We start from the raw sequence: 23,783 nt of genomic DNA, 5'->3' as shown, positions 1-23,783 counted from the left end.
AAGAATTGTGCCTCGGCCAGGTCCTCTCACTGGGCTCTACCACTCAGGCCCAGGCTCCTTCTGCTTGGGAGTTTGGCACCCGCACGAATGCAGGCAGGGCCAAAGCAAAGAGATTCCTCAATCAATAAGGACTGCTGCAGTTAAACTCACATCTGCTTCCCCTCTCTCTTCCTGCTCCTTCTGCTTCTGCAGATGCCCTGGATGCTGAATGCATCATATACTGCCTTCCATGATTGAGCTTTCACCATTTCATCTTCTTGGCCTTTATCTACTTCCCTGATCCCTGGCCTCTTGCTGACTCTGGCCAGGCTTCCCCCTCTGGTTCTGACTCTTGATCATTCTATAAACTATGAGAATTTCTTGACCTTTAAAACTTGCTTCTGTTCCCTCAATCCCAGTTCCTCACTCTCTGCCCAGCTTCCAGAATAATGTGCTCATACCTGAAGACAGAGTGGCAAAAGAGGGGGTGGTATGGTGGGAGGCACTAAGAAAAAGTACAGGATATGGTCCTGAAGGCTTAATCTCCAGAGGAAGAAGCAGTCTGCAGATCGTCCTCCCCACCAGCTCTTCACAAAGCCAAATGTGGTAAGGGATAAATCAATGGCAGTTAAAACTCTCTCTAAGAGAGAGGAAAAAGATCTGGCAGGGCCAGCCAACACGGATAACTCTGGGGAAAAAGATTTGCCAAATATCCAATTTAAAGAACTTGGAGTTTCTGAGAAAATTCAAACAAAACTTTTCTACTTTCAGAAAACCCTCTTTATAGACTAAGAGAGGAAACAAATCATGTTGAAGAGTAGCTGTTACATATAGATTATAGCTACCCTAAAATTGTTGACTGAACTTTCCTGAGAAGCCCATAAATATTTGGTGGGTCCTACAAAAAATAAACTAAGGATACTGTAATTGGTTCAGAACTTAGCTTGTAAAGCTCATCCAGAGACTGGCAAGGCTGGAGGTTTGTTGCGGCTGGATTTCTAATAGCTAGGGACAGATACCAGCCAGTGACAGGTTATTGTACGTTTTGTGTGTCATGTCTGAGAACAGGGACTCCCAGGCATAAGACAACCATTATAAGATGCATTTTCCCAGAGTTGAGATAAGCAAAGGAAGACTTTCTCCTAAATTATCAGAGACCCCATAGACTTTCAAGAGATTAAAGGAACCTCAGTGATCATCCATTTCAGCACTTTCACTTTACAGTGAAGAAACTCAGGCCCAGAGAGGTACAGTGGTCTGCCCAGAATCAGAAAGGAAACCAGTGCATAATAGCTGAGAGAAGCATACAGGAATCCCCTCTCCAGGCTGGGGACATACCCCTTTGCACCACGCTACAGACATAGAACTGCACAAGGCAGCCAGAAGACTCGAGGTCTCCACTGACATCCAAAGAAGGACAGACTTCCACTGATCAAATTTTGGGGGATTCCTCTCCTCCCTCAAAAAAAAAATAAACACAAACAAATTTCCTTTCAAAAGCTGAGCAATCCTGTAAAATGCCCCCTCAACTACAGCATACACAAGACCTGCAAGGCAAGGGGCTGGCAAAAAGTTAAACAACCCTGAAAGGGAGGTTAAAGAACATAGGGTTAAAAGTCCTGACACTTGAAGAGATAAATTGCCTCCTTTGTTCTTAATCTGCACAAAGGCTCTCCAGGAATTCACAAGGCTCTCACCATTCAACCTGACATATAGGAAGGTCACATTAAATCCAACAGCCCAGAAATGGAAAACTCCCAGAGAACAAAGCTTCAGTACTGAGGGTCCTGGAAGGAATGAATAAGGTGGGTGCAGAATCAATGCACAGGAATGGAAAAGACTTCGCATGGGGAAAAAACGGCACCCACTAGAGTGATTACAAGAAAGGTAAAGGGATTCCCCTCATCCTCTGTACTAAAGAGATTTAGGATGGGATTTTCTAGTGCCATCTCTATAGTCAGATCCCATCAAATCTGGAGTTCTATGGCTCTAGGGCATCCAGGAAACCTAAAGTAGCATGTGATCGTGATCACACACTCAGCCCATGAGTCTGTCAGAGAGGACTTCCACTGGAGAGCTGCCTTGGTCTTTCTCATAGGAAAACCCAAAATCTAAGGGGGAAATCACAAACAGGCCTATTCAATGCCCAGAATCATGCTAGATAGAGTAATTAAGGTGGTCTGAAAATATGTCTCAGAGAATGACTTCTATGCATAACAAGTTGAATAAATACTTCAAAACAAACTAGATAGAATAGAGTGAATAGCTGTAAGAGCTTAGAAACTAGGCCAGGGTAGAGAGAAGAAATTAGATGACCTCCTTTTGGATTCAAGAGATGTGTTTAGTGGCATCAGGAGCGGGGAAGAGGAGACATTCTTGCTAACAGTTGGCAGACTTCTATGAACCCTGCACCCCTCCAGCAATCAGTTGCCCTGGCTCAAAAACCAGACATTACAATCAGATTCTATGGGAATGACAGAAAATTAAATTGTATAACCAAGTCCTATGCATGTCCTCTGCTAAAAGTGATGCATTACAAAATCTGTTGGCAAATGCTAAAAATCATTTCTGTTATCAATTTATGTAAAAGCTTTTGGCAAATGGAATCCAAACCCCCTTCCCCCAAAAGTAACTGTTACACCAGACATAGAAGTTTAGCATTTTACCCTCTGAGATGAGGAATTCACCCACTTTCTTCTTAAAGTTCAAGAGTCCTGATGGTTAATGGCTAACTGAGTAAGGTATTTGCTATAAACTCCACTAATTAAAAGGCTGTATGCAGCTAGATTATAGATGATAAACTCCTAGAGATCCTTTGGTTGGAACTACTGATAATCACAACCCACAAAGTTAAACTTAAATTTAACAGATGTTAATTAGGACTTCCAGAAATCCAGGTTTCAGGAAAAGAATATATAACCATTCTCAGGAAGACTGTATCATACAACTCACAAAGCTCCTACTGCCGAGATACAAATTAGTTCATCAGTGGACAATATAGTCTAGACTACCCTGTTGTACAGATCAGTTGGCCAGTTTCCAATTTAGGAAAGGCAGTTTGAAGGTCCCTGGTCTGGTGTCTGGAGTCAGGCAAAATGTGGTAAGGCTGGCTAACTGCGCACCATGAAGATAGGGGCTACCTGTTAGGGAAAGGCCTTACAGGTACATTCTGAGGGTCTGCCATAGCTTCAGGGAAGTGTCAGGACTGGAACTGGAGGAAAAACTACCCCAGAGTTCTGTGAAGTTTGCATAGCAGCCAGGTAGGGAAGGAGGATATTTAGCATGTTCTCCATTTGCCTCCAGAGGCTTCTGCAACATTTTATTTTATTTTTATTTTTATTTTTAAGTGATGGGGTCTTGCTGTGTTGCCCATGTTGGTCTTGAACTCCCGGGCTCAAGTGATCCTCCCACCTTGGCTTCCCAAAGTACTGGGATTATAGGTAGGAGCCACAACACCTAGCCTCTGCAGCCTTTTAAACAAAGCAGCAAAAGGAAGATATAGAGGAGGATGTGGTACTGCAGTTGATGCTGAAAAAACCCAAGCCTCTCATATGCAGCCATCTCTACCCAACCTAGGGTTTTCCTGTTGCCTAGAAACAGTCACAAAGCATACTGGAAAGGTTAGCTTAAGTATCCAGGTGCAGGCTCTGTGGCTTATCTAGAACAATTCTTGACCCAAGCCTGACTTTACCCCTATATCTGAGCTTTGCATTTGGCTAGAGGCCTGGGGATTTCCCCCATTTTGCACATGGCAGACACTGTTCCTGGGAAGGGAAAAAATTAATTTGACACAAGCAATCAATCCCAATGGAATGTTTATGCACAACAAGCCAAGCGGAAACGGATCTTAAAGGGAGCACTTCTGCTAGGTGATGGGAATTTTAATGCTGAAAAATGACATTGTGTCAAGAACCCAACATGATCAAAGGAGCACACACATTCATATCCAAAGCATGAGCAACATCATGTGCATGCACACAGCACATATATGCACACGTAAGCATGCAGACTTGCCCCACTTGTGGGAAAAGTTGTCTGAGTATATAATTGTCCAACCATCAGTCACTCTGGGTTTTTTTTTAAAATGTTTTGTATTCAAAATATGTAAGGAGTTTGAAGAATGGAGCAGTGCTAAACCCTTTTACAGCAGAAAGCTATAGTAGCATGTGAAGTGTTCCTATACTCCTGTGTGATTCCTATGATGTCAGGCTTGGTGAAAGTACCATTAGTCTTCACCCACAACCTAAGCCAAAACCTGGAGATTGTCTGAGACTTCACCTCTCCTTCAATCCCAACATCAGTTAGACATTAAATCCTGCAGATACCCCACCACTAAATTTCTTGTATCATCAACTATATTTCAGTAGTTTCCTATCTAGAATTTCTATCTCCAATTTTGTCCTTCCGATGGCATATTATCCCTTCTAAATTAGATTTTTTTTATTCCATCACTTCAATTCTTAAAGTCTTCTATAACTCTCTAGTGCTTACAAGATAAAATCCAAATCCAGAGTTGGGCATATGCCTGGAGTCCCAGCTACTCAGGAGGCTGAGATGCAAGGAACACTTGAGCCCAAGAGGTTGAGGCTATAGTGAGCAATTATTGTGCCACTGCACTCCAGCCTGTGTGACACGGTGAGACCCCATGTCTTTAAAAACATAATCCAAATCCTAGAATATAAAATCCAACTCCTGAGAAAATCCAAGACCTCACATGTCTCTCCAGTCCCTCTCTCCCTACAATCCTCTAATTCTCCATGATGTTTACACAACTCTCTCCCTTTGCTCACCTTTCTTCCTCTGCTAGGAATGCCTCTCGCCACTTGTCACTATGGATAATGAATTCCTCTTCTAAACGCCATCAAATCATTTCCTACTCTATGACAACCACCATATCCACCAACATAGACTTCATTCCTTGTTTATGGCCCCACTATCCACTACTATAGTCTTATCACATAACTGGAATGCTTTAGTGTACTTTTTAGAAATCTAGTATGTTTCCCTCTCCCAAAATGTAAGTTCTCTAAAACTCTAGAAAATGTGGAAGAAAGGAGAGTTCTGCGTGGAAGGAAATGTAAGAGAGCCAAGATGGCAGTTTACCCTATTTCTCCTTTTGAGATGCTGGAGTTGGGCTGGGTTTGCACATACACTAAGAAAAGAAGATTCTGGACTGCTTTTTACCATCTTCTCTATCTGATGCAAAAGAAGAAAGGTTCAAGGACATGGGATGACAGGAAGACGAATAAGTTAGTCCTCCCTGTACCTTGGAAGAGCCAGAAGAAAGGTGGTCCCTGATGAAGGCATTATCTAGGATGTTTAGGCACACAGACTTGGAATCCAAAAAAAGGGTGAGGAAGTGTAGGCTTTTTAACACAGGCCCAGAAACCTCAGAAACATGGTTGTTTGAAAAGATTCTGAGAACCAAAATTGTTTGAAGCCACTCATTTGCTGACTGTCAGGATGATTCTCCCCAAGGGGGTTAGTGCCCCTGTTTACCATATAAGGATACTGGGTCACCTCTGAGTTCTGGCATCAGGAGAACCGACCAAGCAGTCTTGAGCTGCAGAGATGAAAGATCTCAAAAGGGTAAAGTCTCCAGAGAACTAGGCATAAAGGTCCTGAAACCACTTACCACTTGGTTCCTATGCCCCTGGGCTTCCCTGTCCCCCCACCTGCTATCCATTCAGTTCATAATATTGTAGATGGAAGACGCATTAGAGACATTCTAGCCCAACTCTCTCTTAAGCCTCAGAGAGGGAGATACTTGCCCAAGCTCAGCAGTAACAACTGTTCTTCCAAAACCCAGCCCACTGCTCTTTCCACTTGAACCCAACCATCTGACTCTGCCACTTACCTGTTGTGTTATTTTTGCTCAGTGCTTGAACCGCCCGGCTTGACTTGCCAGGCTACCAGTTTCTCCTCCCTTCACAGGGGACAGAGTTCCCAGTTTCACCAAAGTAGAAATACTGCTCACAGCCCCTAGCGCTGTTTGAACTCCATAGCCCTGGATTGAGTATAGTGTATAAAACACAAAAGTTTTCCACATCAAAAGAGGTGAGAGAATTTTGGATAAAAACAACAGCAACCAAACAACTCCACCACCACAGAAGCAGAAGAGCAAAACATCTAATTTGGACTTCATTTTTTTCCATTGATTTATTACTGACTAACATTGGTCTTATTTACCACATCCTTGCTATAAAACATATGTTCATGAAAACCCAGACTGATGTTAAAGGAATTCACTTTATTTGAGAAAAGCAAAAGTGACTAGAACTTGTCATTGTTGAAAGTTGAAGAGACTTAGAAAGCAGATCCTAGCAAGGTAAGGAGAAACCAGACCCACTAAAGGCCCCTAGCTCAACCATTAGTCATATTTATCAGACCAAAACACCAACCTCTCAGAAAGCAGAATTCAGCCATGCAGCTCTATAATGTAATCCATCTTCACTCCATCATTCTCCTAAAACCAGGAGCTCCTTGAAGACAGAGACTGCGCCATATGCCCCTCTGTATATGATCTGTAACAAGTGCTAACTATATGCTTTCTGGAAGAATCAACAACATCACACCCTTGCATGTTTACATGCACATAAGCATATACTTGTATATACATGGAATCCCAATGAAGGCAATCTCGGGAGCCTCATTTCTAAACCTTTCTTCCCCCAAATTATTGTTTTAACTAGGGTAATACTTTTTAAAATATAATGTACTTTCCTCTTTTACATGTCTTTATATATATTTAACCTCCTCCTTACTCTGCCAGAAGCATCTATTTGCCTCAAGGAAGTTTAGGATAGTTATAGCAGCAGGCAAAGAGAAAGCGTCAATGTTCAGCTGTTGACATCCAAAATAGGATTTTTTTAGTATGCAGCTTGAATTCTCAAGCTCCCACTAACATATTAAGATACAGCCTGGGTGGACTTGACCATTAAGGTTTTCTTTAAACCAGAGATAGACAGTACTAAGGATATGACATAGGGGAGATCCCTGCCATAAGGAAAGAGGGAAAGCCCTTTTCCTCAGGCATCTGGGGAACATGGGAAACATTCAGTCTAGATCGGATATCAGGGTCTCAGGCTCCACTATATATACTCCCACCTCAAGGCTCAACCAGAGTTTAGGGAACAGCTTTAGAAATACCCCAATGGTTATGATGGCACCTGAGAACCCTAAGGCTACTCCTGAGGTGTTGAAGGCCTCTAGAAAAATGCCTACCTTTTCACCAGTTGTGGTGTGGAGGGGAGAGGATGGTGGTGAACAGATGAAAACACAGCACTGGCCAAGGTGAATGTCTAGTTAGGGAGCCAAGTGCAGAGGTTCTGTCTTCTCACACTTGGTGCTGAGCAACCTGGGATCCATATGCTTCTTTATTCCCTGCTGCTGGTACTCATTCAGTGACTGGGCAAAGGCCTGGAGTCAGGACTAAGAGGCTGCCATATGTAGGGTCTTTGACCACATAGGCAAAAAGTAGGATACAAATTTTAGTGCTGGGTATTAGCACAATATTCCAAAAAACAAGAGAGGTCATCAGACCAGCCCTGCCTCAATGAAGCAAAGTCCAGTGGGATCTAGCTATCTTGCCTTGGCTCCAAGTACTCTTCTTCCTTTGCTCCCATCACTACCACCACAGGTTCATGTAAACACCTCTACGCACCCAGACCCCACTCTGAAGAGAAGTGGAGGAAAATGAGAAAAATCAGAGCAACTGAGCAATTTACCTAAAAGAAATAGTCATCCAAAAGACACTAATCCAGAAAAAAGAATAATATATTATAAACTAGCAAAACGGGGGTGGGGGCTTATCAGAAAGGCTGGCTCCACTTTAGAAAATTTGAAAAGCTACAGTTTCTTTGCACATCTGGGTAATAAGAAGTAAGTGTGCAACTGAACTACACTGTTACCCACCAGAAGGAAAACCTCAGCCATTCTGGGCAGTTAGATGAGCTACTCTTCCACTCTCATACACACGTCTTTTTCCAAAAGCAAATGGAACATGTCATGAAAAGTTTCACTCCATTTCTAGTGCTGCCAATTTCCTACCAGACATGAGAAAATGTACAGTCCTCAAGTGCAGTACAGGCTGTCACTCCCATCTGAGTCCCCCAGCTCAGCTTTCAACCACATTCAAAACTGAAGGAGACCCCAGAGAAGCAGCTGACAAAATCCCTTTTCATTTAGTCAGCATTTTGTTTTTCCAAAGCATTTTCTTTCTATCATCTCACTTTATCTCATACTATTCCTATGAGGTATGGCAGGGCAAGTATGTTTACCTCTTTCTTCAAATGAGGAAAGAGAGATCCCATCTGTAAAAACAGGCATATTACCGGGTTTGGCCAAGTCACAGAGCTATTTAGTGGTGGGTAGAATTAGAAACCAAGGTCTCCCGAATGACATCCTTGGAGTCTCCTAGCCAAGAACAGGCTATGGCTTTTGCATACACAATCTAAAGTGCTGCCATAGCTAACTGTGGTATTGGAATTAACTTACATTCAAGCTCAAGAACAGATGCGGCTTTTTTGGCTAATTGAGACTGCAAATCTGGCTCCTAAGGCACACTGAAAAAGAGGTCAAGAATGGCCTCTACCATTTATTTAAATGTCACTAACAAAAGTGTCCTTAAACATTACACAAAAAGTTATCCTTCAGAGAACAGGGACTGGTTGTTCTTCCTCTCTCCTGAGGATAAAGGCAGAGAAAACAGCCCAAACCTACAGTTGTCCTACAGTCACCTTTGAACAAGATCAAAAAAATGAATGGCCTTTCTTGCTACTCTTTGGACCAAATAATGTCCCAGAACAAACACCAGTCCACAGAAAATCTGGGTTATAAATGTCTATCATTAGGAGAATGGTTTAATAAAGTAACACATCCTCACAATAGAATGTAACACAACTGTTAAAACAAATGAGGTGGCCAGGCACGGTGGTTCATGCCCGTAATCCCAGCAGGATTGGGAGGCCAAGGCAGGTGGATCACGAGGTCAGGAGATCGAGACCATCCTGGCGAACACTGTGAAACCCTGTCTCTACTAAAAATACAAAAAAAAAAAAAAAATTAGCCAGGCGTGGTGGTGGGCGCCTGTAGTCCCAGCTCCTTGGGAGACTGAGGCAGGAGAATGGCATGAACCTGGGGGGCAGACCTTGCAGTGAGCAGAGATCGTGCCACTGCACTCCAGCCTGGGCAACAGAGTGAGACTCCATCTCAAAAAAAAAAAAAAAAAAGTGTTCTATGAAGGTATACCTAAAATTGAGTCTCTCTAAATAAAACCTTATTTTACCACTTATTTAAATTATCACTTAGATTATAGACAATAAATACATATTAAATGAGTCAATGAATGACTAAAACTCCCTTTCTGATTGTTCTCCAATTAGCCGTTATTTTCCTAATTCAACAAGACTATAAACTTTTCCGGGACAAAGATCATGTGATAGCCATTTTCATTAGCCCTCTTAGTATCTGGCATAATACTAGGCACATGGCAGACACTCACTAAATATTAATTAGTTGGTCCATTTGCATGTTTGAACTTTCCTACTTGGGTCTTTCTAAAAGAAGAGTGAATATTTACTTTTCCAGTGCCTGTGAAATAAGTGAGTATTTACAAGCAAGTGATAAAAAGAGTCCCCTCTAATTAATCCACACAACAGCTGTATTTCACAATGTTGACTTCATAGGTCTTTTGTTTAAAGCAGAATTGCCTGTCCACCAAAAAAAAAAAAAAAAAAAAAAAAAAAAAGATACATTTCCTTAGCACAGTGTTTCATTATAAAACTCCCAAGTAGCCTAGACACCAATAAGTAGCTTTTTCGAAAAAAAAAAAAAATGGGTCAGCAAATACTAATGGAGCAAGTATTATTTGCAAGGCACTAACCTGGGCATTGACAAGAATACAGACAAGTCCAAAGCAAAGGGTGTGTACAACCTACTTGGAGAAACCAGACAAAAACATTTTCCAAAGTAGGGCCTCCAAAAGGCCTTAAAGCCACTGATGTTCCATAAAGTTTGGGGAAGAGAACAGTATCCAAACAAGTGAAGTGCACACCTCATCCTCACCCTAGACATCTCATCCAAATCACCAGCCAAAAACACTGTTTTTATCCCCGCTCCAGAGTCTCCAGGGCTGAGCAAGAGTCAGAACCAGACATACCCAGCCCCAACTGAACAGATCATTCTTTTATGCAATTCCCACTCATTCTCCAGAGAATGGATCCAATCCATCTCCTCTCTTCCCAGGCTCGCAGCATCTCCCAGTGCTTGCAGATGACCTTGGCTCCCATTCACTAAGATGACTGAGGTTAGCTTAATTAAGAGCTCTAGCATCTGACCTGAAAAACACCTGGTCTTTCCTCATAGCCATAGAAGAAAAGGTGACCATCCATTCCAGAGATAAGCTCTTTGCCCAGAAATCTCGTTCTTTTCTAACTTTGGGGAAGCTGGTGCCCACCGTGGTGCCCCACTAACACATATGCCACCTTCTAATACTTTGAGTCTCTACCATTGTCTTCCTATGACTTTTTCAAATATTCAAAGCTTTTTCTTGATCTGAAAGAAAAAATAACTTCACTGGACCTGACAACCTTTTAAAATTTTTGAATTAATAATAATATACATGCATAAAACTGCACATACAAGTTTACAGCTCATTAAGATTTCACAAAAGAAACACACCTACGGTCTAGAAGCAGAACAATATCAGTGCCCCCAAAATGTCCTTTTGATTACCATCTTGTTTTTCTCCTTACTTTTATTACCAAGCTTCTTGAATAGTGCTCTATGCTCATTATTCTTGTTTGCACTACCTTTTCATCCATTTCAGCCCAAGCACTCTCTCTTCAATGAATCTTCCCCACGCCCATCCGGGTGAGGTTGTTGATCCTTCCTCTATACATTAGTGTGCATTCCTCTTTGCTGAACTTATACTACACTGCAATCATCTGTTTATGTATCAGGCAACCCTCCCATTAGGCTGTTAACCTCCTTTCAGGAAAGATTATTTATAACTTGTCTGTGTACCCCCAGTGCCTGGCACTTAGTAGGTGTACAGCTGGTGTCTGACACTTCTATAAATGAGTGTAAGAATAAATGAAGAGATCTGCTCACTGAAATCCAGTACTCTGCTAAAATTGATTAGTTCTTTCTCCAATTCCCATCAAAAGGAATGATACTTAGCTGTCAAAACTCAGTGGTTGGGATCATGAAGAATGACTAGAAAACTGTACTGTTACAATCTTTGGTTAAGTGTCTCTTTACATCCAAGTATCTGAGCATGTCATGTGCCAAAGCACTGGTGTACACAGAAGAGGCTTAAAATCTTGCACGTTCCCTCTGACTTAAAGCTGTGACATTACTCTCTATGGTGTTGTGTCCTTCCACTGCCACACCCTGACACGGAGTCCTGCCAATCTTTTCCCCAACTGTTCCTAGAGCCACTCCTCTCTTTCCCCACTACCTCATTTCAGGACAGTAAGTAGTCAGAGACAAGAATCCCCCAGGAGCCCAGACCCCTCCTCCTAGCCCTCTTTTGTCACATCCAATTAACCATCTGCCAGTCTCCCGGGTCCTCTTCTAGGCCCACTGTCCAGCTGCCAACTCAATATTGTGCCCCCACCCCATAGATGCCCATTGTCCCTGGGCTGGGTAAGAGTATAAAAGATGGAGATTTTAGCCTCATCCCTAGTCCCTGCCTGTCATGCCTTGGAATAATTGTAACTGCAAGTTTAAAAAGCATAACCCTATCTCCACACTGTTACCAAATGAAGGAAGAGAAGGAAGAGAAGGAAGAGAAGGAAGGAAGGAAGGAAGGAAGGAAGGAAGGAAGGAAGGAAGGAAGGAAGGAATCATTGTTCCTGATTTTGAAAATAAAGGGATTCATCTAAGTGGCAACATAATCATAATATGTTGTACATGTAATATGTCACACTAGTAATATATAATACCACATTACTAGTAATATCCTATTTACATTACTATTCACAATATGAATATAACTATCACAATATATCTATTAACATGAGCAATTTTTTTTTTTTTTTTTTTTTGGAGACAGTCTCACTCTGTTGCCCAACCTGGAATGTGGTGGCACGATCTTGGCTCACTGCAACATCCACCTCCTGGGTTCAAGTGATTCTCCTGCCTCAGCCTCCCGAGTAGCTGGGATTACAGGTGCCCACTGAAAGGCAAGGATTTTTTACCCATTTTACAGATTTATAAACTAAAGCTTGGAGTGGTTATAACTTGCACAAAGTCACAAAGCTAGTAAGTTTCTGTTCTAAGATTCTATGATTCTGCAACGGTCTACACTTTAGGAAACTCCCACCTTCTTGTGTTCTAGGGAAGATAAGCCTGGTGCCCCACAATCCACCCTTTGGTGGCAGCAACACCCAGATTCCTACTCCCCAGCCCTCTGGAGGGTCGTGTGAGACCACTGAGGAGCCTTTGATGAAATGGGGCTTTTTATCTTGGGTCAGCCCCTGAAACAAGGGGTAGAAGGAGTGTTTGGGGCCAAGAAAAAGAGTATGGCATCTTCTCTTTTGTGTGAAGGATTCCACTTCATGGAGAAGAATGAGCAAGGGGCTCTTTCATGAGCCCTAGTCTGCTTCCCCTTTCTTCTAGGACTTCTAGAGACACTACGGAAACTCGAAATTCATGAGCAAATCCCATCACTGATACAGTACCTTGATGGCCAGACATTGACCCCTCCTCAGTAGGCTGCCCAGATACCATCTTGCCTGAGTTTCCCTCCCTCTCTCCTCTCCTCACTTACTTCTTTCCCCACTTGCCTTTCTGACTCATACTCTGTAGGAGGCAATTCTGCAGACCCCACTACAGCCTAGAGCAGTCCCACCTCAGCTTGCAAAAGAAAGCCACCAGCACTTTCAAACGGATTGCTAACTTTAGATCTCCCAGCCTCGCTTCTTAGCTTCTCTGCCCAAGAGCCTCCTAGGGCCACAACAGCTCAGCCCACCCATTTCACAGCTGCCTCAGCTTGTACTACCCTCCCCAAGCATGGCACCACTAGTCTCTGAGTCTTCCAGCCAGATGATGCTCTCTCTGCTGGAGCTGTCAATCTGGAACATTGTGCCCATTGGTCCTTGCCAGCCAGCTACTTCACTGAGGTCTGCCTTCCCTCCAGAGTCCAAGAAAGAAGCATCCTCCTCTGGCCCAAAGCTGAACTTGAGATCCACCCCTCCAGGCTCATCCAGGACCTTCCTCAATCTATTACTTCTGTCTTTTCTAAATATTAAGTCTCTTCCTCACGCCTGCCTTCTCCCTCTACCCTATCCCTAGGTATTCACATATCTTCCCTCCTAAAAAAAACCTCCCCTCAACTCTGCTCCCCATCTCCAACTACTTTGCTATTTTTAATCTTCCCTTCACAGTCAAACCTTTCCAAAGAGCCATCTATATGCACTCCCACCACTTCCTCCCCATGCGCTCACTCCTCATTCCCCTTGGAATTTGAATTCCACCTCCCATACACAATTGAAACTGTGATTTCAAAGATTACCAATGATCCCTAGTCTCCAGAACCAATGGTATTTGCTCAGTTCCCATCTCCCTCAATTTCTCTGCAGCATTAAACTCTGTTGGTCACCTGTGTTTCCCAAGTATTGCTCTCTCCTGGTTCTCCTCCAGCCCTTCTGCATCTGTTCTCCTACAGCCCAACTGTAGATACCCCTATATCTACAATTCTGTCTTTGGCACTCTGCACTTAATTCTGTGTATGCTTTTCATTTATTATATCATCTATTTTGATAGCTCCAGCCACAACTTCTTTCAGATAGCTCCCAAATCTATATTTCCAGATCTGGCCTCCTTCCAAAGCTCCAGACTCCCTTCGTTATCTGCCTACTGAATCCACACCTCCCTTAGCTATTTCACTGACACCTGAAATGCAACATGTCCCAAAGCAAATTCTCCAAATCCCCCCCCTTCCCCTGCCTCCCCACAGCTGCTCCTCCTCTTACCAGCTCCTGACTTTCATTAAGGGTATCTCTGTTCTCCCAGTCACTCAAACTCTAAACTTTGGAGTAATCTTGGGTTCCTATCTCTTTCTTGACACATCGACATCCAAGATGCCCGGCCCTATAGACTCCACTTCCCAAAGTAACTCATATCCATCCCCTCCTCTCCATTTCTGCTGCTGCTTCTCAAGTTCAGATTCTCCTAGCCTATCACAGTGATCTCCTAACCCATCCCCAACCAACAGTCCCTCCCCTACTCCAATGGACCCTCCACAGGGCTGCCAGATTTATCTTTCTGATCATGTCATTTTTAGTGGCTTCCCAAAGCCAACTGCTGAAAGACCAAATTCATTGACCTTCCATTCAATGCCTTCATGATCTAGGAGCCTAGTAAATATTTGATAAAGGAATCAACTAATCAACCTGGTCGCCACCTCCTGAGTCTCATCTCCCATTGATCCTCCACCAGCCACTGAGTCACATAAACTGGACCATTTACTGCCCCTAAATATGCTATGAATATTCACACCTCCTTTCATTGCTGTTTTAACCTGGGATCACAACACTTTCTGTCTTCCCTGTCCAAACCATACCCATCATATGTCGCAGATCAAGGAGAAGTAGCCACTCCCTTAAGTGTACAGAGTGTCTACCACTTTTCACTCTTACACTTGTTTATCTGTTGCATCCGTGTTCCCTAGCTAGTGTCCAGCTCCCTTCTAATAATGTCATAGGGCAGATGGGGAGGAGACAAAGCTAATTCTCCTACAGTTTCTTCTTTATCTCTCTGAATTAATTCCTCTGTCCACCCATTTGATTCTTTCTGTTCCCTTGCTCCTAGGCAGACACAATTTCAAGCAGCTCTATTGATCCAACAGCTCTGTGGCTGTCAGTCATTTCCTAGTTATTTTCGCTGCCAGTCATTCATACACAAAGGAGTGGCACGAGGAGTCTGAACTGCACACAGACAGAGAAAAGGCAGGAAGGGCCTGATTCTCTGTGCACACCTGAGGCTCAGCAGAAGTAAGAAGCAAGAACCTTCTCCACATGGATTGAGCCACGTGCCCCACAACCCAGACAGGGACTGGCATTCTTCTACTTATGCAGAGGAGGAGAAAACAGGGATCCCCTGACCTGCTGTAAAAGGGTGCCCCATCCAGTCCCCTTGGGAAACCAAAATGAGAAGAACTGCTTCTCTTCCTGGACTGGAAAGGTCCCATGGAAGTCAGATTAAATAAGATAATACTTGTCAGAAGAGGCACTTAGAGTAATAGAATGTTCAATTTGGAAAGATCTACATATATTTGGATAGCATTGTACAACTTATAAAGACTTTTCAGATACAGTATCTTATCTGAGTCTCTCAGCAGCTCTATAAGGGAAAGGTCAGGGCAGGGGGGCTATTATCCTCATCTTACACAGATGTTAAAGTCATTTGCCCAAGTTATTCATGTAAGTAGAGAGCAAAATGGATTGTTTACCTCCTGCTCTATTGTCTGACCTTCTCAGCTTCCTTCACAGACTCTTCCCTCCCCTTTTAACCCCTTATATCCAAGTGCTCCCAGAGGGGGTATATTTATTTCCATTTCCATTCCTGTTCTACATTCTTTTTTTAATGGCTTTATATACTCCCATAGCATGCGTGGTACATGACTATAGTAAACACTTGATAAATATTTTTCAAACAAATGATTAAATGAATGAATGAAAGAGAGCCAAGGCCCAAAACCTAGCCTTCTGATGCCACACACAGGATCCCTGCACTGCATCATGTGGCCTCTCTGGCACCCTCTCACATCCCATGTCAAAAGCCCTGCCCAGCATGCCTTCAAGAGACCTTCGGCCTCTGTCCATCACATTCAATTAATAATTAAAACAGCAGGAACAACAGGGATAACTAGGATTTCTTGTGCTTCTACTGTGTCAGAGACCACTAGATGCTCCATACATGTTTTTTTCCTACTTAATACTCTCAACCTGTGAAACAAGCTTTATCAGTCCCATTTTGCAGAAGATGAGGATGAGACATATTAAATAATTAATGCAAGATCCTATCCCTAGTTAGTGCTGAACCTATTCCATCCAACGCCTATCATCCTCTGACTATATACCAGGGTTTCTCCATCTCAGCATTACTGACATTTTGGAGCTGGATAATTATTTGTTGTCCTGTGCATTGTAAGATGCTTAGCAGCACCCTTGACCTCTACCCACTAGATGCCAGTAGCAAACCCTCCCCAAGTTATGACACCAAAAAAATGTCTCCAGGCATTGTTAAATGTTATATGATGGGGGGTGGGAGGGGGAGAATTGCCCTTGTTGAGAACCACTGGGCTATACCATACTGACCACCTCCAGCAGTAAACTATTAAATACCAGAGCCAGAGAAAACTTTGAAAAGTAAAAAGTGTTCATTTCCAACATCTAAGAAGAACCTCTAGTTCACCCCTTATAGTGTTTTATTGATTTTATTTATAGTCAGGAAGATTTTCTTACTTCTCAGCTAATTTCTTTCTGTAGCTTCAGTTTATTCTAAAACCTCCTTTCATCCCTCAAGGGATTATCAAATATGACTGGACAGTATATACCAGTAATAAAGTTACTGGTGATTTGTGGCAAAAGGATGAAGCAAAGCTTGCCAGATTTTACAGAGGTGGACCTGGATGTCACTGATATGTTCTAAAATATATTAATAGTAGAAATAGCCTATAAAAATATAGCATTAGAAATATTAACAACATTCCCTCTCCAGAACCACAAAGTCTTCCCAATACTCCCCCAAAGGCTCCTGAAAAATGATGTGACCAAAAGCCCAGTTCATAATGGGTGAAAGTGGAGGAGATCAAGAAGGGACAATAAGCATTAAATTAAGCATCATGTTTACACTCTGAAGCATCAAGCATAACTTAAAAAAAAAAAAAAAAGATGTTTTCCTTTGCTGCAAAAGAAAGCTCAGCAAGTAAGAGACTCCTCCCTTTTTAGGTACCTGGCAATGTACAGACTGGGCGGTGATATTTACTCAAGGAATTGCATACAAACATAGATTGTTATTCCCAAATCTCCCTTCTATATGCTCTGGACATGACAACAGTTTAAGTTTCCCTGTCTAGATGTGATGGGGTTATTATTTAAGAAAAAAGTTTAAGAAATCATACAGTGAATACAAACAAACCATCACTTAGATTCAATAGCTGCTTATATTTTGCCATGTTTGCTTTATATTGTGAGAAGGTGTTTTTTGATTAATCACAAGCTTTTAAAAAGATCCTTTTTCTTACCTCCAAAGAACAAATAACTTCAATGGAGGAGACAAGCCTTCATGTATGAAAAGGCTAAATAACAATACAATACCGATGAAGTGAGAAAATGAGTACACACAGTGAGTAATTCAAAGGGCTGTCATCGTGAGCTATGAAAGCTCCCAGAAGAAGGCAGGGATCAAGTCTTAAAGACTGTACTGGATTTGGAGGGTGCCAGGGTGCTTGATCCAAGGAGACCATGAATGCAGGAGCCCTGGGGCAGTGTGTGGAGAGCAGCCTGGCTGGAGTTGAGCTATGAGGCCGACACTTGACCCTGAAGGCACTAGGGGGTTACTGAAGGTTCAAGCACCAAGCAGTGGTGTGATGAAAGTAGTGCTTTAGGAAGTTTAATGTGTCTGCAGGTCCAATTTGGAGTGGGGCTAAGTGAACAGCTTCCAAGGGATGAGAATGAGGGCCAGGAAAGGAGTCCATGGGGGCATATGGGGCCTGGCCTGGGGCCATGCCCTGTGGATGAGCAGCAAGGGCTAACTATGAAAGATAATTCAACAGGATTTGTTGGAGGAAAGAGATACCTCACAAACAATACCAAGGTTTTAAATATCATGACTGGGAGAGTGAAGGTGTCACTGATAGAATTAAGAAAGTCAAGAGGAAGAGCTAGTTTGGGGAGTTGGAAAGATATACAGAGTTGAGTCTGAGATTGGCTGAAGCCCAAGTAACCACAAACACTTCAGTTAAAAATGTCTAGATTCACAGAACCAATGCTCAACAGAAGGATAGAGGTAGAAAATATCTCCACATCATTCTCTTTTCATTTATCTTCTTACATTTTTTCCTTTGCACCTTAAAGAAAAAGGTTTCTCTGCTGCTTACCAAAGCTAAGCTCTTACTTTTGTTAGGGAACCTATTCTTATCTCATTTCTTCAGGTATCAAACTCTACACTCGTTCTAGCCTCCTCAATTTTTCCTCTCCACACATTCTTTCCCTGCCACCTCCAAACCTGCTGTGACTCTAACAAAAAACAAAAATTCCTTTTCTGGATACTAACGTCCCTTCTGGCTAAGCACACACCTCTTTTTCCTTTCACTGATAAACTCTGCAAGTAGCTGATTCCCACTCACCACCCCAAATCCCTCCTCTGAACACCTCTTCTAATCCTGTGCTCCTGGAGCGCACAGGGTCTTTCTTTCAACATGCCCCAGCACTCCTCCTGTTCAACCTGTCTGCAGCCTGTCATCACATCAGAGCCCACACTGACTCCCTGGGGTCTCCAGGATCAAGTCTCCTCTGCTGCCACTTCTGCAATAAGAATTTCTACCCCAAAATCTAACTTTTGCCCTTCCCTTTCTTCCTCTACTCCTTCCCTCTGAGAGCAGATGCATTCACAAAGCTTCAGCTGCATCCAACCCTGCAAATCAACATCAACAGCCCTAGCCTCCAGCCCATGCTCCTGTCTTGAGTCCCACATTTCCAACTGCTGACAAAACAACTCCATCAGGATTTCCCTGAGTCGCCCCCCATGCTTCATGTCCAAAGCTAACATCATTATCGGCCCTGCAAAACCAGTTCCTGTCTTCAACCAGCCCACACCTGTCCATCAGTCAGACACTGTCAGTCCTCTAGGCTCCTCAACCCAGCTACTTCATTTTCCTCATGGGCTTCATTTTCCTCTCCCCCATCACTAGATTATCAACAAGTCCCCACATTTATACCTCTAAAAATGTGTCTCAACGGCATCCCTGACTCCCCATCCTTTCTGCCACCAACCCAGACCAAGGCTCCTCCCCCTCAGCTCTGGATCACTTTTGCATCTCCCTAGATTCTACCCTTCTCTTCTCCACTTATTCAATCATATTATCCCAGATTAACCTTTCCAAACACCACTTTTTTCATGATGTGTCATTGTTCAAGAATCCATAATGATTCCCTACTGCTCCAGAATCAAATCCAATCTCCACTCTTGTGCTTTCAAGACTCTCCCTATTTGACCCTGCCCCACTTCTCCAATCCTGTTTCCCATTCCTCACTAACCTACATCTTCCTCTGTGTCAGCCTAGGCTCTTCAATGCCCAAACTCCCATGTGCCACTGCCCATTCTCCATTCATCCTTCAAGGACCACTCTAAGTTCCACCTCCTCTGTAGTTCTGCCAACTTTTTATAGCACCACAACGCTTAGCAATTAATCTCTAATTGAACAGTAAATGTCAATCTTCTTCAAAAGTTCTTTGAGGACAGAGACCACTTCGAATATTTCTTTTGTGTTCCACAGCACCCTGGACAGCAGAAGGCTCTAGGGATAATTGAAAAGTTCTTTTTGATTGGCTGGTCAATTGGTTTCTGGTCCCAGTTATCAGTTCCCATATCTCCCCTCCTCTGCCTCATAACTATGATCAATAAAATTATTGTAACACACTTTCTCAGGCTTGGAACAGAGAATTCCCAAGAAGACAATCTGGAGTCTACCAATCTAGAATAGTACGCTGGGTAGGGTGGGGTGTCTGTGTCCACGTGCATACAGGGAAGTGAGATTTAGGGAATCTAGCTTAACCAATTGGTCAAGGGATTGAAACACCAAAATGATCAGAAGGACAAGCAAGGAACCAAAATGACAGAATAATTTGAAACATGCCTAATTAGAAGCACAGTATGCCAGAATTTTGACAAAGCAATTTCCAGTTTGGTCCTTGTGCATACAAAATTTTCCATCAGAAAGGGGTAACCCTGGTGCTAGGGACTTTGAAAATTTGTTTGAAGCTTTCTCAGTTGTTCAATAGAATACATTTATAATCTATCCAGCCTATCAGGTATAGTGCTATATATTCCATAGAGATGGGGAATCAGAAGGGAGAAGGTTTAGAAATATGGCTTTTCTAAGCTTAAGAATCTCCACCAATGCATATGCATATGTTCACTGCAGCACTGTTCACAATAGCAAAGACATGGAATCAACCTAAATGCCCATCAATGGCAGACTAGATAAAGAAAATGTGGTACATGTACATCATGGAATACTATGCAGCCATAAAAAAGAATAAGATCACGCCGTTTGCAGCAACATGGATGGAGGTGGGGGCTGTTATCTTAAGCAAACTAACGCAGGAACAGAAAACCAAATACTTCATGTTCTCACTTACAAGTGAGAGCTAAACAATGAAAACACATGGACACAAAGAGAGGAAGAACAAACACAGGAGCCTACTTGAGGGTGGAGGGTGGGAGGACAGAGAAAATCAGAAAAAATACCTATCAGATACTATGCTTATTACCGAGGTGATGAAATAATCTGTATACCAAACCCCTGTGACACACAGTTTATCTATATAACCCGCATATGTACCCCTGAACCTAAAATAAAAATTAACAACCAAAAAAAAAAAGAAGAAGAAGAAGAATCCCCAGCAAGAGCCTAGGCTAGAGACCAGAAGTGTGGTGACAGTGAGTGAGCCAAGCATAGAGGGCCACACAGGGTGGATGTAGTCCTTGACCTACCCCCTCTTGCAACATGTTACAGGTCATCAGTCATTTCCAGCCTCATGCACCAATGACTTAACCTTTCTCTGATACTAAGTGCACATCAGACTTAGCTCAGCCACTGAGCTGCCCAAGGAGGAGGGAGAATATCCCCAACATAGGAGTCCCACAGGAGACTGACCCCAGTCTGCTATTTATTCTGTGATTTGAGCCAGGGTTAGATAATGTGTGCCACATGTTGTGTTTTGAAAGGCCCTGGGAAAAGTAACACATTGGACTATTACTGGCCATTAACACTGTGTGAATTTATTATCAGAAATAAGCAAGCCTCCAGGAACTGAGCTCTGCTACAGGTGCCTGGAACAGAAAATGAACAGGACCTAGTGTTTGGATGATAGGAAAGGGGAAAGAGAAGTGGGCACCAAAAGGTAAAAGTGGAGTCCAGAAAGGGAAGGTGGGAAGGCTCACACTTCAAGATTTTTCCCTCAGAGCTAAGAAAATGCAGACTTTTGCCTCAGTTGGGAGGCAAGGGGGGTCAGCTGGGTTTTTGATTGACTGGTTAATTTGTTTCTAGTCCCAGTTATGAATTCCCACATCTCCCCTCCTCTGCCTCATAATGAGTATTTCTGGATATCACTTAGCCGCCAGAACCACCTTTTCCCTAGATTCCACCTCTTTAGAATTCATGCTTTTGGGTGCTGGGCTGTGTGTGTGAGAGACAGAGAGAGAGAGAGAAGAAAGAAAATAGAATCCATGTCTCAGGAAGAGGAAGGAGGGAAGGAAGGAGGAAGAAAGAAAAGGAAAGAAGGCTTAGACCTGGGAAGCAGAATAGAAGGACAGGGGCTCCCTCTGATTTCCCCAGACCCTGGCACAAGCTCCTGTCCTCCAGCTTTTTCTTCTGCACATCAACTAGAGAATGAACATATGAGCCAATCGAGTCTTGACTTCCAAAGCCACAAGTCTCCCCCGCAAAGCACCCCACCCCCTTCCCTACAGATGACCTCCAGGGCAAGGTAACAGGGTTAGGAAACAGATGGATGTGCAGAGACCCTCCAGAGCTAACCTGACCCCTGACCCCCACCAGTTCATGTCCTCTAATCCAACTTTCCAAAAGGGAGAACAGATGCACGGGGCCCCGGTAACTTACTGGACTCCTTGGGACAAAGATTCCAGACAAAACCGTTTCAGATATGTGGGGAGATGGGGAGCTACACACAGAAGCTGGTGGAAGCCACAGGTACAGGGAGATGGGGAATCCCTGGCCATCAGAGAAACAGGGCCACAGGTGGTGGAAGATGAGGGTGGCCAGTGCCGGTTCTAGGGAGGGACTATGTAGCCAGGGAGCAGGAGGAGCAATGGACCCGGGACTTGGACGATGGCAGGGGCGCAAAGAGCTAGAAAGACATCTCAGGGCTCTACACCTCACAGCAAGCAGAGACTTAGTGGGTGTGTATGAGAGGGACGCTAACTCACACTTCCAGGAATGAGTAATTCTTATGAATAGCTCCTCCGTTCCCAGAACTGAAGAGGAGGACAAGGGGGAGGTCCGAGGCGCCCACCGCCCTCCCAGCCGGGTCTGCCTCTCAAATCAGAGGGACCAGCTCCCCACACGCACCAAGCGAGACCGATGTCCTCCGCCCCGCTCCTGTCAGTCTGCAGCCGGCGCGGCTCCGGGTCCCCGCCGCCCCTCTGTGCACATCAGGGCACCGGGCCCCCGACGGCGAGGAGGGGTGCCGGCCCAGGGCGGCCGCCAGGAGCCCCGCTGACAGGCACGGGGGAGGGGGAGCCAAGGGAGGGGCCGGGACGCCGGTAGCCGGAGCGGCGCGCTGCAAAGTGAGCCAACACCGCCCATCCCCGCGCTCCGGGAGAAGGCGGTCCGAGGGGACGGCCTCCCACCTCCCCAACACAGACTCCCGCAACTGGGGTGAAGGCGGAGGGGCGCGGAGTTCCCAGCCCCCACGCCCTCCCCAAACGCAGCCAGCACTGCCATAACAACCAGAATCTCGGCAACTCCAGCCCCGACGCCGAGGGGGCACTGCCCCCCAACACGCACGCGGCAGCAACAGCCCTCCTTCCCCAAACTTGTCCGAGACGCCGCGTCCGAGGCAGCAGCCTTCAGCCCCGGCCCCCCGCGCCCTGCCCAGCTTACCTGTCCGGAAAAAGGCGTCCACGTCCGAGTCTGCTGCTCCTCCTTCCTCCGCTGTTCCCTCAGGGGGGTTCATGACTATGGGAGGGCGTCCGCGGGCAGCCCGGGACCGAAGAAGCCTGGGGCCGAGGGCTGCTCGGCGCCCTATGGGCGGAGGGCGCGGGGCGCAGCGGCCGCGGACGCAGAGCTGGCGGCCGCGGGGCTTCGAGGGCGGGCGTTGGGCGGCGGGGCTGGGGCAGAGGACGCTGAGTCTCCCTCAGGCGGAGGCGCGCGGCGGGCTGGGGGTGCCTGCCGCCAGCTCCCCCATGGTACCCCTTCCCCAGGGCGCTGGCCGCCTGCTGTCTGGCTGGGGCCGAGGGCCGGGGCCCGGGGCCGGGGTGCGGGCTGCCTGGGCGCCCGCTGTCCCCCAGCAGCGGCAGCTGGCTCTCCTGCTCGCCCGTCTGCCTGTCTCTATTGTTCAGCCCTGCTCCGCTCTCTCCTCTTTATTTTTCCTCCTCCCTCCCACCCTCCCTGTCTCCCTACCTCCTCCCTCGCTCACTCGCTCACTCGCTACCTCCCTCCTTCGCTCGCTCGCTCTCTGGCTCCCCCTCTGGCTCCCGCCGCTGCCGCCGCCGCCGCCGCCTCCCCAGCTCCTCCCCCGGCTCTCGCTCTCTCAGTCCGGGCCAACAATGACCCCGGGGGCGCCGAGCTGAACTGAAACTCCGGCCCGGGACGAGGGCTCGCTGCGGGCCCCCGGCGGCGCCTACGCCCCCAGTCCCAGCGGCCCCGCGCCGGCCTCCCGGGGAGCGGGGCCCGAGTCCCGAGCTATTGTTCGAGGCTGTGCTAGGCCGGCTTCCTGAGCTCCGCAGGAAAAGCCCGGGCCAGGGAGGGGGCGGGGCTGCCGGGCGAGCCCGGGGCTGCAGGGCACACGCCAGGCTCGTCCAGGGGGCTCTGCGGCCCGGGCGCTGCG

The 23,783-nt window shown here is 45.3% G+C and overlaps 1 protein-coding gene across 17 annotated transcripts in view; it reads right to left on the bottom strand.

The window, feature by feature from the left end:
- KALRN (kalirin RhoGEF kinase) overlaps nucleotides 1-23,319 on the bottom strand; it is a 694,106-nt gene extending 670,787 nt beyond the window's left edge. For all 17 annotated transcript variants that reach the window (XM_055259658.2, XM_055259655.2, XM_055259656.2 and 14 more), the window contains exon 1: nucleotides 22,838-23,319. In XM_055259658.2, coding sequence (XP_055115633.1) covers nucleotides 22,838-22,910 — 73 coding nt within the window. In that variant the 5' untranslated portion in view covers nucleotides 22,911-23,319. The remainder of the gene's footprint in view (nucleotides 1-22,837) is intronic.
- Nucleotides 23,320-23,783: the final 464 nt, after the last annotated feature.

This window comes from Symphalangus syndactylus, chromosome 21, assembly GCF_028878055.3.
Source record: "Symphalangus syndactylus isolate Jambi chromosome 21, NHGRI_mSymSyn1-v2.1_pri, whole genome shotgun sequence".
NCBI lineage: Eukaryota > Metazoa > Chordata > Mammalia > Primates > Hylobatidae > Symphalangus > Symphalangus syndactylus.
This window is presented reverse-complemented; position numbering and strand designations above follow the sequence as displayed.